This window comes from Eublepharis macularius, chromosome 6 (genome assembly GCF_028583425.1).
Source record: "Eublepharis macularius isolate TG4126 chromosome 6, MPM_Emac_v1.0, whole genome shotgun sequence".
NCBI classification, from domain to species: Eukaryota; Metazoa; Chordata; class Lepidosauria; order Squamata; family Eublepharidae; genus Eublepharis; species Eublepharis macularius.
Genome location: NC_072795.1, coordinates 11,343,306 through 11,359,625, shown reverse-complemented (window position 1 = coordinate 11,359,625; position 16,320 = coordinate 11,343,306). Strand labels below are relative to the sequence as shown.

Genomic DNA, 16,320 nt, shown 5'->3' with positions numbered 1-16,320 from the left:
TGATTATACTGTTAGTTTAAGAGCTTCTGTAATAATTATTGTGAGAAAGTGGCTGATGTTATTGTTAACTTGTATGTTTGCACTTATTATTTAAGCACTTGCACTTTATATAAAAATATAGATAAACATTTCAAAATACTTTAAGGTTCACATAGAGAATCTCTGTATCTACTACAGGGACTGTTGTTTTGTTTTCTACTCGCGCAGAATCCTTGGCAACAGGCAGAAGGCAAAAGAGACAATCTTACTAACCTAAAATTTCTAAATCTTAATTTTTCTCGATCAATCCCCGCAATACAGCCAGGTTGCTGGGGGTGAGAGGAGTGCCTTATCCAAGGCCACCTCCTGAGCTCATGGCAGTAATAATAAATAATAATGACTGTGCTTATATACAGCTCTTCTAGAAAGATTAGTGCCCGCTCAAAGCGGTGAACAGAGCCACCTACAGAGCTCAGGGCAGCAGTGGGATGCAAACCAGCAGAGCGCTGATTTGCCCGATTTGTATTACTTAACCACTATGCTAGAGCAGCTCCTAAGAATAACTGCACTTATCTCTCTCTCTTCTGGACAGATCAGTGCCCCACTCAGAGCAAAATCAAAAAGAGTCCAGTAGCACCTTTAAGACTAACCAATTTTATTATAGCATAAGCTTTCGAGAATCAAGTTCTCTTCATCAGATGCCTGATCAGATGTTTTGATCAGGAATCTGATGAAGAGAACTTGATTCTCGAAAGCTTATGCTATAATAAAATTGGTTAGTCTTAAAGGTGCTACTGGACTCTTTCTGATTTTGCTACTACAGACTAACACGGCTAACTCCTCTGGATCTATGACCACTCAGAGCAGTGAACAAAGTCTGTGTTATTATTATCCCAAAAATGCAGCTGGGGAGCTGGGGCAAGAGGAGTGGTTTGTCCAAGGCCACCTGCTGTGTTCATGGCAGTGGGAGTCGAACCAGCAGAATGCTGAGTTACAACCCAACCACTTAACCACTATGATGCAGCAGCTCTATGCTACAATGGTACAGCTTTGGGAGGTGTCAAATAAGGGTGCCCTTTGCATGATCCCAACCCCCTCTTCCTCATCACCAGGAAGGCACCGTGCAGGGGCGGCCATCTGATGTTATTTATTCGCTTCATTTATACTTTTCTTCCTAATGTTGATTTACATGTCAACCACCTAACCTCTATGTTACAACAGCTCATAATAATAACTCCGATTATATACTGCTCTTCTAGGCAGATCAGTGCCCCACTCAGAGGTGAACAAACTCGGTCTTAGGGCCAAGCTACAAGTGACGAATGACACTTGAACGGCAACTGGATCAAGTGGAGGGCAAGTGAACAGGGAGGAATACACTTGCTGTTCAAGTGTCATTCGTCACTTGTAGTTTGGCCCTCAGTCGTACGGTGGGATACATCTGGGGAGCTAGGGCTGAGAGGAGTGGCTTCGCCAGGGCCGCCTGCTGAGCTCAGGGCAGTCGAACTGGCAAAGGAGGGAGGCTGCTCTCTTCCTTCTCAAGACCAACTGCCATTCCGGGAGATCTCCAGGCCCCACCTGGAGCCCGGGAGCCTGCCCGGCGGCCACTCACCCAGCACCAGGATGCGATCGGTCGGGCTCAGCTCCGCCTCCAGCTGCTCGCGGAAAGAGTCCAGGCCCCCAAACCACTCGGCCGGGGTGGCTCCCTCGTCCCGATAGCGCGACTCCCAGAAGCTCCGCTCCCCGTAGCGGGCGTTGGAATCCGGCAGCCGCCGCCGAGGCTCGCCCATCCTCCGCCGAAGCCCCTCTCCGCCCACGTGCGTTGCACAACCCACGTGGAGCTTCCGGTGGAGGCCGGTGCAACCGCGAAAGCCATCCCCCCCCGCCCACAACCCCTTTTTCTAGGTCCTCTAAGGCAGGCTGGAAGGGGAGTTGAGGAAGAGCCGACGTGGCTTCGTCCTCTCCTGTGTTAGGGCTGTACCAGTTCAGAATGCAAGAGAAGTCCGCGGGGTGCGACCTCCTTCTTACAAACCACATCGAAGGTGACGCATAGAAGGCTAGCAGTGCAATCCTAAACAGAGTTTCTCCAATGATTTTAGGGGGTTTAGGCTGGGATAACGCTGTTTAGGATTGCCCCGCATTTTCCCTTGACGAGCTACTTTTCTGCGTGCGAGGGTCTATTTTTGGACCGAGTAGCAACCGAACTGTAATGTGAAGGGGTGCAGCCCAGGGATAGAGTTTGCCACGTCAGTCAGCGAGAACTAGGAACATGATCTCTTGCCAGTGCCACAAAGAAGCCTTTCCTCGGATTCTTCTGCGCGCATTTTTTAATCAATTCTCACAGAAATTGACACTCCAATCCTAAAAAGAGTTACTCCTGTCTAATCTTATTGAACTCAGTGGTTTTAGAGTGGAATAACTTTTTAGGATGGCACTGTGAGCTTGGGTCTTAGACTTTAGAGGCATGGGTTACACTGTAATCCGCCTGAACTCGCAGTGAGAAAGGCGAACTATAAATAACATAAATAACGCTGACTTTGAACTTCCCTATTGTTTATTGAATCTCCTAGTTGTTTACAGGAATTTCAATGGGCTTAGGCTGGGATAACTCTGTTTAGGATTTCCCTGTTATGCATTGCTTTACACTGTGGCATCTCGCCTTAAAATCGGACTCGTTGATTGGGGTTGGGGGCGTTAGGTTTAGGGGCTAAAACCTCAAGTCATTAAAGCGCACAAATAAATGCCCCGTCTCCAAAGCGCAGCAAGAGTCTTGCCAGTCTCGAAGGGGAAAGCGCGGTGATTTGAAAGCCGCGCTCCGCCCTCGCGGAAGGGCCGGTGGCGTGGCGCCTTCCAGCCAGTCGCTTGGCGCTGCGTCCTCGGGCGTGGCCGGGCGGGACCCGGCCGGGCCGGCGCCGAGCGTGCGCCCGGGAGTGGGAGGCCCTTGGCCGCGGCGTCGGCTGCCAGGCGCCGCACAGCCCGGCGGGGAGATGGCTGCGGGGCCCGGGCTGCGGAGGAAGGGCGGCGCGGGGCTGGGGTCGCCCGTCCTGCGGCAGAGCCTGCGCCGGGCCTGGCAGGACAAGCGCCGGGTGCTGCTGGAGCCCCGCTACACGCCGCTGGTGGCCGCCTGCCTCTGCCTGGCGGAGGTGGGGGTCAATCAGTGGGTCATCCAGCGGGTGGCATGTGAGTGCCCGCGCCAGGGGGGGGGTAGGGAGGGGGCCGGGGCTGTTGCCAACCTCCAGGTGAGAGCTGGCGATCTCCCGGAATTAGAACTCCTCTCCAGACTGCAGAGATCAGGTCCCCTGGAGAACATGGCTGCTTTGGAGGGTGGACTCCGTGGCAGTCTACCCTCCATCCCCAAACTTTATTCTTCCCTGGTTGCACCCCAGATCTCCAGGAATTGCCTAACTCTGAGCTGGCAGCACTAGGCAGGGCAGAGGGTGGAGGAGTGATGTGCCCTGGCACATCTTGAGGGATGGCATGTTGGGGATGGGTTCACTGTGGCTCTGAGCAGAGGGGGCATCAGCTCAGGGTCTCCTGTGGGGTCCGGAGAGGGTCTGGTATGGTGGGTTTCATATAGGGCTTGCGCAAGCGGCATATGCTGCCTGCCAGGGTTGAACAGCCAGATTCAGGTCCAGCGGCACCTTAAAGACCAAGGAGATTTTCAGGGTTTAAGCTTTTGACAGTCAGAGCTCCCTTTGTAAGGGCTGGATAGTGAAATTCATGAAGCTGCCTTCTGTAGAAGGTCTAGGAATGTCAGTATTGCCTGGCAGTATGGTAGAAGAAAAAGGCATGAACTATAAACACAGAGCATCAAGAGACATGTCAGGAAGAGAAACGAGGGTGAGCGGACAGGTGCCCCAAATCTGGAATAACTGGTGCTTGGTGATGGGTCTGTCAGAGGTTATAGCCCTGAAAGCCACCTGGGTTGCCAGCCTCCAGGTGGGGCCTGAAGATCTCCTGGAATTACAACTGATTTCCTGATGAGAGAGATCAGTTTCCCTGGAGAAAATTGTCGCTTGCAAGGGTGGATGCTATGGCATCACATTCCTGCTGAACTCCCCTGGCAGGTGCCATCCCTACATTTCTGGAAACTTCCCAACCTGGAGTTGGCAACTCAGTAATCAGGAGGCGGCTGAGAAAATGGCTTCCAGATCTTACAAAACTTCTGCTGCATGAAGTTAGTACAACTCAACTCCAATTTCTTCTCAGTTTAGAACGGAACCTCAACACAGCCCATATTTCGGTGGTTTTGTGGTGGTGCTGAAATTTGCATTGCGTTGTGAGCTGGTCTTGTGGTGGATACAGATATTGACACTGCCCCAGGGTGGAATTTTGCCGGGTCAACGCAATCTGCATTCTGTAGTGATGACCTAATAACCATTTGACCAAGTGGTTTCTTACTATAGTGCCCATGTAACCTCTTGATGAGCTGGTTTTGCCATTCACTGGATGTAGTTATGTTGTGAAATGGTTATTAGTACCCCCCCTTCTCTGGTCATACGCCCTCTATCACCAGTCTTGTATTTGCTGAATTATTGAAGACTTGTAGGCTGTCTGTCTTCATGCCCATCTCGTTCCCTCCCAGCTACGGAAAGTTTAATCCCAGGAGGCCAAATGAAACCTCTCAGAGCCTTTCCAAACATGTAAAGAGTTCAGTAGCACCTTTAAGTCTAACCAACTTTACTGTAGCATAAGCTTTCGAGAACCACAGCGCTCTTTGTTGCATCTGACGAAGAGAACTGTGATTCTCGAAAGCGTATGCTACAGTAAAGTTGGTTAGTCTTAAAGGTGCTACTGGACTCTTTTTGATTTTGCTACTACAGACTAACACGGCTAACTCCTCTGGATCTATTTCCAAACATGGCCATTTATTTATTTACTTTATAGTCCGCCTTTCTTGCTGAGCCTCAAGGCGGATCACAAAATTTTAAAATGATGCAACAGCCTAAAATGTACAATAAACAGCGCAATAAGGTTGGATTACAGAAACTAGGAAGCAATGCAGAAAGAGTGAGCTCATGCATACACTAGACAGTGCCATAAAACTGTGGCGCCATTCCCTTTCTAAAAATGCCCGCTTGAACAATTTTGTTTTACGTATTCTGCGGAACGATGCGGGCTCGGGAGCCTTCTTGACCTCCTCGGGAAGGCTGTCCAGGCTGTAACGAGACTTCAGAGAAAGATTCCACCAGGGAGACACATGTGCGGAACGGGAGATGTGCATGGAGAACATGGCGCATGGTGTGATAGATCCTTTAATCGCTTTTCGTGAGACGAGAGTCTTTCCAGCAGCTGAGCAGAGCGCCTTCTCTGTGTGACTTCTCCTGTGCTCTCCCTCTAGATACAGAGATTGACTGGAAAGCTTACATGGATGAGGTGGAGGGCGTTGTGAACGGGACCCTGGATTACACCCAGCTGAAAGGAGACACTGGCCCCCTTGTGTGAGTGCCAGTTACCCCTCCAGAGTCTAGGGTTGGACTTGGAGTGGGGGGGGGGTCTCCTCTGAAGCCTGACGCTTGGTGAGAGGAGCAGCGGCTTTTCCTGTCCTCTCGAGCGTTCTCATTTTTCTCTCTCTTCGCAGTTATCCAGCTGGCTTTGTTTATATCTTCCTGGGCCTGTACTATGCCACTGGCCGTGGCACCAACATCCGCCTGGCCCAGTACCTCTTTGCCGCCCTTTACCTCGCCACGCTGCTGCTGGTTTTCCGCATCTACAGCCGGACCAATAAGGTCAGTAGCCGGGCGCGGCATCTGAAGGATCGCTGAAGAGCGTTTCTTCTTCTGTCAGAAACGGGAGCCTCCAACCAAACACGTCATGAAGGGGAAAGATAAAGTCGGGAGAGCACAGGGCTGCAGATGAGGGCAGAAGGGCAGGAACTCTGGGAATGTTCGTTGCCAAGGTTTCGATTGCTTATTTTGATCAGCACCGTCAGTGCAGATTGCATCTTACAAAATAATAGCAGGAACGAAGGCAGATGCCTGTCCGATGGAGCTTAAATTCTAAATTGATGCCGAAATGGTGGAATTTGTAGATTTGGGGCAAACTTACGGGCAAGTGCTTTTTTAACAGAAGTTAAGTTTTAGGTAGGTAGCCTTGTTAGTCTGCAGTAGAACAGCAGGATTGGAGTCCTGTGGTACGTTAGAGACCAACAAGATGATCAGGGTGTAAGCTTTTGAGAGTCAGAGCGCCCTTCTTCAGACACAGGGAACAACAGTAGCTCTATCTATTTGTGATGCCTTTATGCAAACTTGACTACGAGCAGGCTGATGCAAACATTGGTCGATGAAGCGGCAGCAATAGCAATTATCTTTTCTGGGTGAACTGTAGCCAGAATTTTGATTTATAACAAATGTTATACCCCCGTCTTTGTCCCTAGTGGGGACCTCCTTCCCTGCTTGTATCTGAGAAAGGGAGCTGTGACTCTTAAAAGTGTACACCCTGAAAATCTTGGTGGTCTCTAAGGTGTCACTGGACTCAAATGCTGCTGTTAATAGAGGTTGCGAACCACAGTTCTTTTTGCGGCTCGTGCGCATAAATGCCGAGGAGTCTGAGAGCCAAGCTACAAGTGACGCCTTACACAGGTTGGACGCTTGTCAGCTTGCCTCAAGTTTTGATGGGAAATGTAGGCGTCCTGATTTTACAACTTGGCTCTCCATTACAGCTGCAAGACCAGGATGCCTACATTTCCCATCAAAACTTGAGGGAAGCTGACAAGTGTCCAACCTGTGTCAGGCGTCACTTGTAGCTTGGCTCTGAGACTCTAATCTAGCATTTCAGAGCCCAACATAATCTGTCCCCTTTCATAGTCATGGGGGGAAAGTCTGGGATGAACAATCAAGGCTTATGTTGAGCTTCTCGTAGTCAGAGAGATGGATATCTTCGCTTAACAAAACTCCTAGCCACTCCTCTGGGAGGTTCAGGGCACCGACACTCACTGACTGCACACGTCACAGAAATATAGTTGGCAGGCATGCACCTGTCAAACAGGAATTGCATCTGTTTGGCAGATGGAGCTCCCTGGAGGACACATCTGGTGATACGTTGCCACTTTTGCCAGCAGGTCCCTCCTTACGTTTTCTTCTTCATGTGCTGTGCCTCCTACCGCATCCACTCCATCTTCGTCCTACGCCTCTTCAACGACCCCGTCGCCATGGCAATCCTTTTCTTGGCCGTCAACCTTTTCCTGGAGGACCACTGGTCTTGGGGCTGCTTCTGCTTCAGGTGAGACCCTTTCGGGGCTGGTTGAGCCACTGAAGGCAAACAAATAACAGCAAAGCGGTACTTGCAGAAGGCTGAAATGCAGAATTGTGGAGCCCACCTGTTGCATCAAAGGCGCGCGTCGCTCAGCCTTTCCTTGCATGTTCTTCCCCACCTGCCTCACTCTCCCCGCCCCTGGTTATTAGCTTGATTTCTCTTTGTGCCCACTACCCTGCAAGGAGTTTGGTTTTCCTGCGTTGTTTTGGGGAAATGGAAATCGCCAGTGGGCAGTCCTGCTGTGCTGTTTTCATCATGTGGTGTTTGTGATGTTCTACTATTGACACAATGCTAAGTCGCGTGTGCAGGGAACTTGGGGACTTGAATGGACCTCGCATTGCTCTCAGGCACCAACGCCGTCTCTCCTCTTCCAGCCTTGCAGTGTCTGTGAAAATGAATATCCTGCTCTTTGCACCGGCTCTCTTCTTCCTCCTGCTGCAGCGCTTTGGCCTGCTGGGCACCATTCCTAAGCTCGCCATCTGTGCCGTCTTGCAAGTAAGAGAATTCTTTTCCCTCCGTTTTTTTACAGATAGAAGAACCTGGCTGGGAGCAGAGTCTGGCCTTGCTGGTTGAAAGGTGTTACCTTTGGCCATGACTAGTTTGTGTTTTGTTTCTGCCAGCTAACGTGGGAGGTTTGGATATTTGTTACAGTGGGTTTAAAAGCAGGCCTCTGAAGTGAGAAAGAGGGAGGCCGTATGGGTGAGTGAGGTTTGCTGTGAATGGAGGGTAGCTGTGACCTAGCGGGTGGACTGAATTGCCGTTTTTATTCTGACTGTTGAGGGAAAATAGACTATCAGCTTCAGTCAGTCTGTCAGGAATGTGTCTAGTTCAGAGGGTCTGTCAGGTTCAGTCAGTCTGTGTGGAAAAGCCTGAGTGAACCCATGTCTGTGTGGTTAAGAGGAAGGTTCTGTTAGTGAAGAACTGAGGGAAATAAATCTTGGTGACGGAGTCTGTCCTTATTTTTAACCTACGTGGCAACTGTGTGGAAATTAGTCTTTGTGACTGGGTCTGCGAACAAACATTTAAAGATCTATACCTAATCTGAAATCACCAAACTTAAGAATGGATTCTGAAACCAATACGCTTATCAATACTCTGCAACCACTATGCATGCATACTTACCAATTCCTAACATTGTCCTAACAAATTGTTGTCTTTTTCAGAGAGTTTTGTCTTCTCATGATGTGGCCAAAGTACAATAGTTTTGTCATTTTGGCTTCTAGGGAGAATTCAGGCTCGATTTGATTTAAAATCTACTTACTTGTCTTTTTTTACGGTGATGGTATCTGTAAAAACTCTCCTCCAGCACCACATTTTGAATGAATCAGTTTTCTTCCTGTCAGTTTCCTTCATTGTCCAACTTTCACATCCAGACGTAGTATGCAGGCAAATAAACCACCCTCTGTTATAAGTGGAGAAGAAACTTAACATCAACAAAGCTTGGAAGAAGGGTTTTTTGACGGGAGGTGGGGGGAACAATAGCCCTTTGTCATATAAACGCAAGGCTCACTTACCATTGTTTTGCAGTTAAGAGTAAACGACAAAACATACACACTGCAGTTCTCTTAAAAGGTTCAGTGCCAAGCTGAGCTGCAGCCCAAACTACCCCTAATGGGAGAAGGAAGGTGAAAGTAGTAGGAATGTGGGAGAGGGTGTTCTTTGTATTGCTTGTCTTCTCACAGCTGCGCTGCATCATGAGTTTTGTAGTCCTGAGGCAGCACAAACAGTCACTGGAGCATCTAAGATTGCAAAAATACTTGTAGCTCTCATGTGAGCAATAACAATAGAGAGCTTTAGGGATGAAAGCAGAGGATATGAAGCAATACAGACTTTAGTTACCCCGTCTGCCGTGTCAGTGTGTGACGTTGCAGTAGCAGGACCTCAGATTTCAACCAAATCTTTGCTTTAGGTGGCCTTCAGTGGCAACTCTAATTGTTAGTTTCACCTGTGGGGATTTGACAGCTTGAAGCATCTGACCACTTCAGTTCCTCCTTTTCCCTGTGAGATTTCCCAGATTCTGTAAGGAAATGAGGAAGCTGAGGTAGTCGGATGCGTCAGTCTGTCACACTCCAGCAGGTGGCACTACCTATTAGCTGTATTCATATGATCGAATATTCCTTGCAAAACCAACAAGTACTGCAGGCAGAAATGCTGTGTGCAACTTTCTCTCCTTCAAACACAGCTTGCCTGGCATCATCTTCTGGGGATGGGGCACCGGACCTTTCCCTCCCACATCTGCACCCACACCTGTCAGGCTGCTAAAAATTCACGCTCACATTTATTAAAATATTTGTATGCTGCCCTTCCTGCCAACCTCCTCTTAACAAGGAAGCTTCAAGGCACTGGTGTTTCTCGCAGGTGGTTCTGGGGTTGCCCTTCCTGGTTGTGAACCCTGTTGGGTACCTGACCCGTTCCTTCGATCTGGGCCGTCAGTTCCTCTTCAAGTGGACAGTAAATTGGCGGTTCTTGCCGGAGGAGGTTTTCCAGCACCGGGCATTCCATATGGGGCTACTGATGGCTCACCTGACTGTTCTGGGGCTTTTTGCACTAAATAGGTGGCACAGGTAAGACGGTGCGTTACTGCTTGCCTTCCGGGGGCGGGGGGAAGCATGGGGAGGAAACAAAAATCTCTCAGGTTGCCTCTAAGCCCCTAAGCATAGTCTAACCTACTCTTATCGAAAGTAAGCTTTGCTGCATCGGGTCCAAGATCAACATGGGATAAAATGGGACTTCCACAGGCAACACATCTCCCTGCAGCCAGTACACAGATTTCATTTGGATTAATTATATTCAGCAGTCCAATTCTATGGCTGAATATTCGGGTGTTTGTAGGAGCAGGCCATTTGCTGGGGCCTGCGTCCTCCTAGACTGCCAACCAACTCTGCCTCCTGCCTCCTCCTCCTCCTACACGGCTGTGCTTGGTCTGTAGTAACCACTTGGTTGGAGCTGGGGCAGAAGGACTTGGGTTCAAATTCAGACTAAACTGAAAAGCTCAGTTGTAAGAATATAAGAAATAGCCCTGTTGGGTCAGGGCAAGGGACATCTAATCCAGGCACTGGGAACAGTAGTCAGGCAGATGCTCCTGGAAGCCAAGAGAGTGTGAACGTAAGAGAATCCATCCAGTTTAACACTCTGTGTCACACAGTGGCCAAAAAACCCAGGTGTCATCAGGAGGTCTGCCAGTGGGGAAGGGACACTAGAAGCCCTCCCACTGATTGCCCCCCCAAAACCACCAAGCGTACAGAGCATCACTGCCCTAGACTGAGACTTCCATCTATACCTTGTGGCTAATAGCCACTGATGGACCTCTGCTCCATATGTTTATCCAATCCCCTCTTGAAGTTGTCTGTGCTTGAAGCTGACACCACCTCCTGAGGCAGTGAATTCCATGTGTTAATCACCCTTTGGGTGAAGAACTACTTCCTTTTATCCATTCTAACCCAACTGCTTAGCAATTTCCTTGAGTGCCCACGAGTTCTTGTATTGCGAGAAAGGGAGAAAAATACTTCTTTCTCTACCTTCTCTATCCCATGCATAATCTTGTAAACCTCTATTATGTCACCCCTCCATCGTCGTTTCTCCAAGCCAAAGAGCCCCAAGCACTTTAACCTGTCTTCATAGGGGATGTGTTCCATCCCCCTGTGTGAAAGCAACAGCTTCTCTTGGTTGTTGTCCACTGGCATCCAACAATCCAACTCTGTCAGCCTGGGAGATTCCATGTAACTATGTAGGCTGATTGCTATTGGTAGGGCTGTCCTCTGCTATCTGTTGGAGACCTCTCTAGTTATTCTCTCCCCGCCTGATCTTCCTGAGACTGCATGACAAATGTTTGTAACTAAGATAAGAGATTTTCTGCTAGGCTTACGGTGACTGAGGCAGGTGAATCACCCAGCCAGCCTGGGGGGCGGCAGGCGTGTGCCCCCTCAGTTCTGTTGTCCATTCGAAGGTTGGCCACCCTGTCCCACTTGTGCAATATGTACACTGCACTTAGGATGTTTTAACAAACTGTAATTTATTTTTATGCTACCAGTGTTTTATTTTTATATATCTTAATTGTTGTGATCCGCTCTGAGCCCACTTGCGGGGAGAGCCGACTATAAATTTAATAAATAAATAATAAATTGCCCACTTCAGTCAGTTTGCAAGGGATGAGCTAAGTTGTGACCAGCTTCCCCCTGCCCAGCTATGCCTTGTGTATACGAACCTTGCAATGCAGAACAAATAGTTCCAGCTTCCTCTTCAAGGGATGGCAAAAAGGGCCAAGGATTGCTAGCCAATCTGAGTGGGGGCAGACTTCCTTTGCTGCCTCTCAAGTGGGTGATCGGACACCCCCAGACCAAACTTGAGCAAAACCATCCGCTAAGCCTTCACAAGGGAAGTGACACGTGGGCACATTGCCCAACATCGCATCTCTAATTCGGGCCAGTTGAAACTAGAAAAATAAACCCCTTCATATCTACTGTGCAGGTTGTGGGAGAACAGTTTTCTCTGATCTACCAAAAGATAACGGTTGTTTCTCTTTCTCCCCTCCCGGCAGATCTGAGGAAAGCATCTGGTCGATTCTGAAGGGTCCAGCTGAGAAGAAAAGCCCCCCACGGCCTCTCTCAGCCAACCATATCCTTTTCCCACAGTGCGAGGCCAGAGCCCTGTGGGGCCTGCTTGTTTAGGGGGATGGAGTGGGAAGAGCTGATGGTCCATGCTGAGGTCGGGCCTGGGGCACAGAATAGCTGTCCTCTCGGAGCTTTGTGTGGTATGGCCTTCCCTTAACCGAAGGCCACAGATAGTCTTTGCTCTCTTCACGTCCAACTTCATCGGCGTGTGCTTCAGCCGCTCCCTGCACTACCAATTTTACGTGTGGTACTTTCACACTCTGCCCTACCTCCTGTGGTGCACACCTGCCAAGCAGCCTGCTCACCTGCTAAAGTAAGAACCTGCATGGATTGGCTGGGGAAGGCCTTAAGGCAGTGGTCACAACTCGGGGTCAGCTCACGCAAGCCAGCCGTTGGTTTGTTTTCTCCACATGCAGTGTATGGTTCAGGGTGAACGGTGGATATAGCATGCAGCTAGCTAGCATCTCTGCGTTCATAACAGAATTCTTTCTTCTAACTACCCCAGTCACAGAAATGGTTCTGACCACTGCAGGGAAGGACATTTGTCAATCCCCTTTCACAACTAGATTTCTTCTTGCGGTACTCTAGAGGGGGCGGAGTGTGCGGAGAACCTAAAGAGCCAGTCCTCATCTCCCACTTCCTGGCCTATGAATTTTTGATGCAATTTCCCTTAACTTTCAAAAGACTATGGAAATATCTGACTGCAAAAATCTGCTCCCCCCACCCCCGCTTTTACCCAGGTCCTAGGATTCAGCCGCTACAACTTACTCAAACCTTTCCAGGGTCAAGCAGTTTCTGTACACAAGAGCGGGCAGAAGTTCAGCAAACTGCAAATTGCTTCCTCCATTTTTGATCTGATCAGAATTCTGTATCTAAAGCTAGAGTTTAGTGCAGATCTCAGGAGCTGCCTCGTGACCGCCTAAAATCCTGAGAACGAAGGTAGCCAGAGCAGCCCACTGCCACCTGAATGCTGTCCTCAGTCGTCTGTTTGCTGGCGCAGAGTTACATAGCACTTTGGGACAAATGGCTTCATGTGCATCCTCTCTGTCCTCCTTGCAGCAGCCAATGTCTTTCAAGCTTCCTTTCTCTGCCTCACCTCTTGTGCAAAATGGGGATAATGGTAATCTCTGTCATGTGGTTCTTGAAAGGATGTACAAGAAAATGGTCGTAAACCTTGTAAATTCAGTGTATCGGGTACCCAACATTTTTGAGCCTTTGGGTATCTTTGGAATTCTGATGCTGGGTGGTGGGCGCAGCCACAAAATGGCTGCCGCAGGTGAAGTCACTCATCAAACGACTGTTTCGGGGGCAGAGCATGCACTTGGAGGAAAGCCAAGAGTAGAGGAGAAGGGGGTTAATTTTAAAAACACATTGGAGAAGGGGAATAAAGGTAAATAAGACCCAACACTGTGGTGGCAGCTGGTGGTGAAACGATGTTATTTTAATCTGCGCAGCCAGTCAGCTCTCCAGTGGCGAGTCTTGCATCTAAAGAAGGGAGCTCTGACTCTTGAAAGCTTACACTCCAAAAATCTTGTTGGTCTCTAAGGTGCCACTGGACTCAAATTCTGCAGTAGCCAGCCTTTCTGGGCAAGACCCCACCACTTCCTAAAAACACTTGGTGGGTGCCATTGGGCACAATTTTGGGGGATGCCTGGAACATACGATATAAATAACACAATAGCCCAGGGGTTGCTATAAAGTAAAGAGCATAAGACCCCAGAGTGAGGAAGCAGAGCAAGTTCCAGGAGCACCTTTTCAAGGAAATATTGGGGGCGGGGCAGAGAAGGCAATATTAAAATTAGTTTGATTTTGATAAAAAGCTCCAGGTTTAGATGACAGTGTTTTTCTGACTGGTTACTCCCAGAATCTAAGAACCTGCCTCTGGCCTCTTCCTCTTCCAGGGTGCTGATCCTAGGCTTGATCGAGCTGTCCTGGAACACCTATCCTTCAACAGTCTACAGTTCAGCCGCCCTCCATCTGTGTCACGGTGTCATCCTTACACAGCTCTGGTACGGCACAGCGTCCTCTCCAGCAACAGAGGAAGAAAGGCAACCATCGAAAAAGGCTGAGTAAGAACTGGACAAGAACTGCCTTGCAAGCCAGTGAGAGGCCCAGGCAGATAGGATGGGTTTGGGTTGGACATCGCTCTAGAAGAGCTACGGATGGCCGTATTCCTGTCCCTCCTGGAGCCTCTTGCTTAGAGCAGCCATACCCCCTGGCCCCAAAGGGTCTTCCTGGATGGGGTGCGGGGAAGGTGGTGGCGAGGAGAGTGCAGCCGACGTACTCTCTAGTATTAAGGTGGAGCGGCTGGGTTCTGGGGCGAAGCCTCTTGCCTCTGTTTTGTGTGACATTGCAGGAGTGTATGCCATAGAATGAGGCCTATTAAGAATCACACCTTTAAAGGAATTTGTATCGGTTTAATCATAAGAATGTGACTCGTTTCATGATGGGTGTTGGCAAAGATTTATACATTTTACGATTAGGGCTGCTTTAAGAAATGAATTAAGGCTCTTCCCCCTGTTTGCAGAGCATGAGTGGAATTGTAAGTGAACTAAAATCTCTCTTCAATAGAAAGCTTTTCTTCATTTTTAGAATGTCCTCGTTTTTCCACAAAGGGAAAAAAAAATCAATGAATGACGTTAGCCTTCTGTGTTGTTGGTTGGTGGAGCCAGCGAAAGAAATTCCTGGCTTTTTGACAGAAGTGGAGCAACATTCCCTTTCAATGTAAAAACATAAGAACATAAGAACATAAGCAAAGCCATGTTGGATCAGGCCAGTGGCCCATCCAGTCCAACATTCTGTCACACACAGTGGCTAGAAATCCAGTGCCATCTAAAGGACTGTCAGTGAGGCCAGGACACCAGAAGCCCTCCCACTGCCTTCCTTCCAGCACCAAGACAACAGAGCACCACCTCCCCACAAAGAGAATACCATCTATCTCCTGTGGCTAATAGCCACTGATGGACCTCTGCTCCATATATTTGTCCAGTCCCCTCTTGAAGCTGGCAATGCTTAAAAAAACCTATTTTTTAAAAAATGTTCTGCTGCCTAGGCTCCCAGCTGAGATACAGATGCATACTGCCACTGGTATTGGAGGGAGTAGATATCCATCATGACTAGTAGCCATTGATAGCCCTGCCCACTCTCGTTTTAAAGCTGGTGGCCACCACCACATCACCAGGGTTCCATGTAACTCATTTTGAAAACCACCAACTATCCTACACCCTAATATACGTGTTTGATAGGTCTCAGCTGGGTACAAGGGGCGATTCCACATTGGCTCTCTGCAGAAGGCTGGTGTATCCTGAAACTTTACTGTTAAGTCATCTCAGAGGGATATAAGAGCTGGTATGGTCATCCAGGGCGACCACGGAACGGAGCTATGAAAGAATATGCTCGACTCTATAGACTCTGAACCAATCCTCTTTATTGGCACCCGCTTAGCCAAAGCCCACCCATCCCTTTTCACACGTTGTTTGGGTCGTAGCACAGCATGTTCAACTTGATGTTCTCATCCCAGTGGCGGAGCAGCAGGAAGAGTTGGCGCGCAGCTCCTTTGAGGGCAGCAACATCCACCCCTTCTGGCAACTGCTGGACCCGCAACCAGGCGTCGGCCTTGGCTGCCAGCAGCTCCCACTCCACAAAGAACCCAGCACAGCGGTGCTCCAGCCATGCCAAAGCTACCGCCGTAGCCCAGCTCATGCTCTCCAGGTCACCCTCTTCTGCCTCGAGGCCCATCTCCTGCAGGCTGATGCTTGCTTCCGAGGCGTCGGGCGACTGGTCGCAGGCATCGGTCTCGGAGCCCCGTCCGCTGTCTGCCTGTGCCCACACGGCAGCGCTCAGCACCTCTGAGCAGGTGCTCTGGGAGTGCGGTGAGCCTGGCTCCATCACGCCGTCCTTGCTTGTTCCCACGACTTCTTCAGCGCCCTCTGGGGACGGCAAGTTTGCCGCTGGTTTGGGGCTCTTCTTGGCAATCAGCACCCAAGGGGAGGTGCTGGAGGCAGGGCTGAGGCTGGCACGGTGTGAGGCGTAGGGAGAGGCCCGGCGCAAGCGGTCCAGTGGGATCTGAACTACCTCTGAGAAGCTCTCGCTCAGCTGGAACATGCCCGGGGCCTGCTGCAGGTGCACCTGCCATGGGAAAAGGTGGGTGTGAGTTACTGAAATTTCTGGGGATATAATTTTATTTATTTATTTACATTTCTAACTTGCCCTTCCCGCAAGCGGGCTCAGGGCGAGGTACAGCAGTTATAAAAATACAATACAAATATTAAAACAATTCATAAAACGACAGTTCATCATAAAATCAACAAACAGATAATGACTGTCCCAAGATGGGGTCAATTCCAGATTCCTGCCCATCAGCATACAGGGGGAGGGAAGCGGACGGATAATGTACTGCAACCCATATGTGGGGCAGCAAACGGATGGGCACTACATAGCCCCGTGCTGTACCCATATGTTGGGCAGCCGGCTGGTG

General features: G+C 49.5%; 3 protein-coding genes across 4 annotated transcripts in view; 1 reads left to right on the top strand and 2 right to left on the bottom strand.

The window, feature by feature from the left end:
- EEF1AKMT4 (EEF1A lysine methyltransferase 4) overlaps positions 1–1,795 on the bottom strand; it is a 31,808-nt gene extending 30,013 nt beyond the window's left edge. For both annotated transcript variants that reach the window (XM_054983702.1, XM_054983704.1), the window contains exon 1: positions 1,592–1,795. In XM_054983702.1, coding sequence (XP_054839677.1) covers positions 1,592–1,769 — 178 coding nt within the window. In that variant the 5' untranslated portion in view covers positions 1,770–1,795. The remainder of the gene's footprint in view (positions 1–1,591) is intronic.
- A 1,091-nt stretch (positions 1,796–2,886) lies between these two features.
- Positions 2,887–14,416, top strand: ALG3 (ALG3 alpha-1,3- mannosyltransferase). The gene is made up of 9 exons (XM_054983133.1): positions 2,887–3,159; positions 5,321–5,420; positions 5,561–5,708; positions 7,040–7,200; positions 7,608–7,728; positions 9,592–9,797; positions 11,771–11,848; positions 12,013–12,156; positions 13,745–14,416. Exons 1-9 carry the CDS (start codon positions 2,967–2,969, stop codon positions 13,914–13,916), a joined length of 1,323 nt encoding a protein of 440 aa, XP_054839108.1. The 5' UTR covers positions 2,887–2,966; the 3' UTR covers positions 13,917–14,416.
- An 872-nt stretch (positions 14,417–15,288) lies between these two features.
- VWA5B2 (von Willebrand factor A domain containing 5B2) overlaps positions 15,289–16,320 on the bottom strand; it is a 70,517-nt gene continuing 69,485 nt past the window's right edge. The window contains exon 23 of the mRNA XM_054982741.1: positions 15,289–15,971. Coding sequence (XP_054838716.1) covers positions 15,309–15,971 — 663 coding nt within the window. The 3' untranslated portion in view covers positions 15,289–15,308. The remainder of the gene's footprint in view (positions 15,972–16,320) is intronic.

Excerpts from the sequence above, each read along its gene's own strand:
- ALG3 (XM_054983133.1), top strand. The coding sequence starts at position 2,967 with ATGGCTGCGGGGCCCGGGCTGCGGAGGAAGGGCGGCGCGGGGCTGGGG. Across the intron at positions 5,709-7,039 it reads TCTACAGCCGGACCAATAAG|GTCCCTCCTTACGTTTTCTT; the intron begins GTCAGTAGCCGG and ends TTTTGCCAGCAG. Across the intron at positions 12,157-13,744 it reads CAGCCTGCTCACCTGCTAAA|GGTGCTGATCCTAGGCTTGA; the intron begins GTAAGAACCTGC and ends TTCCTCTTCCAG.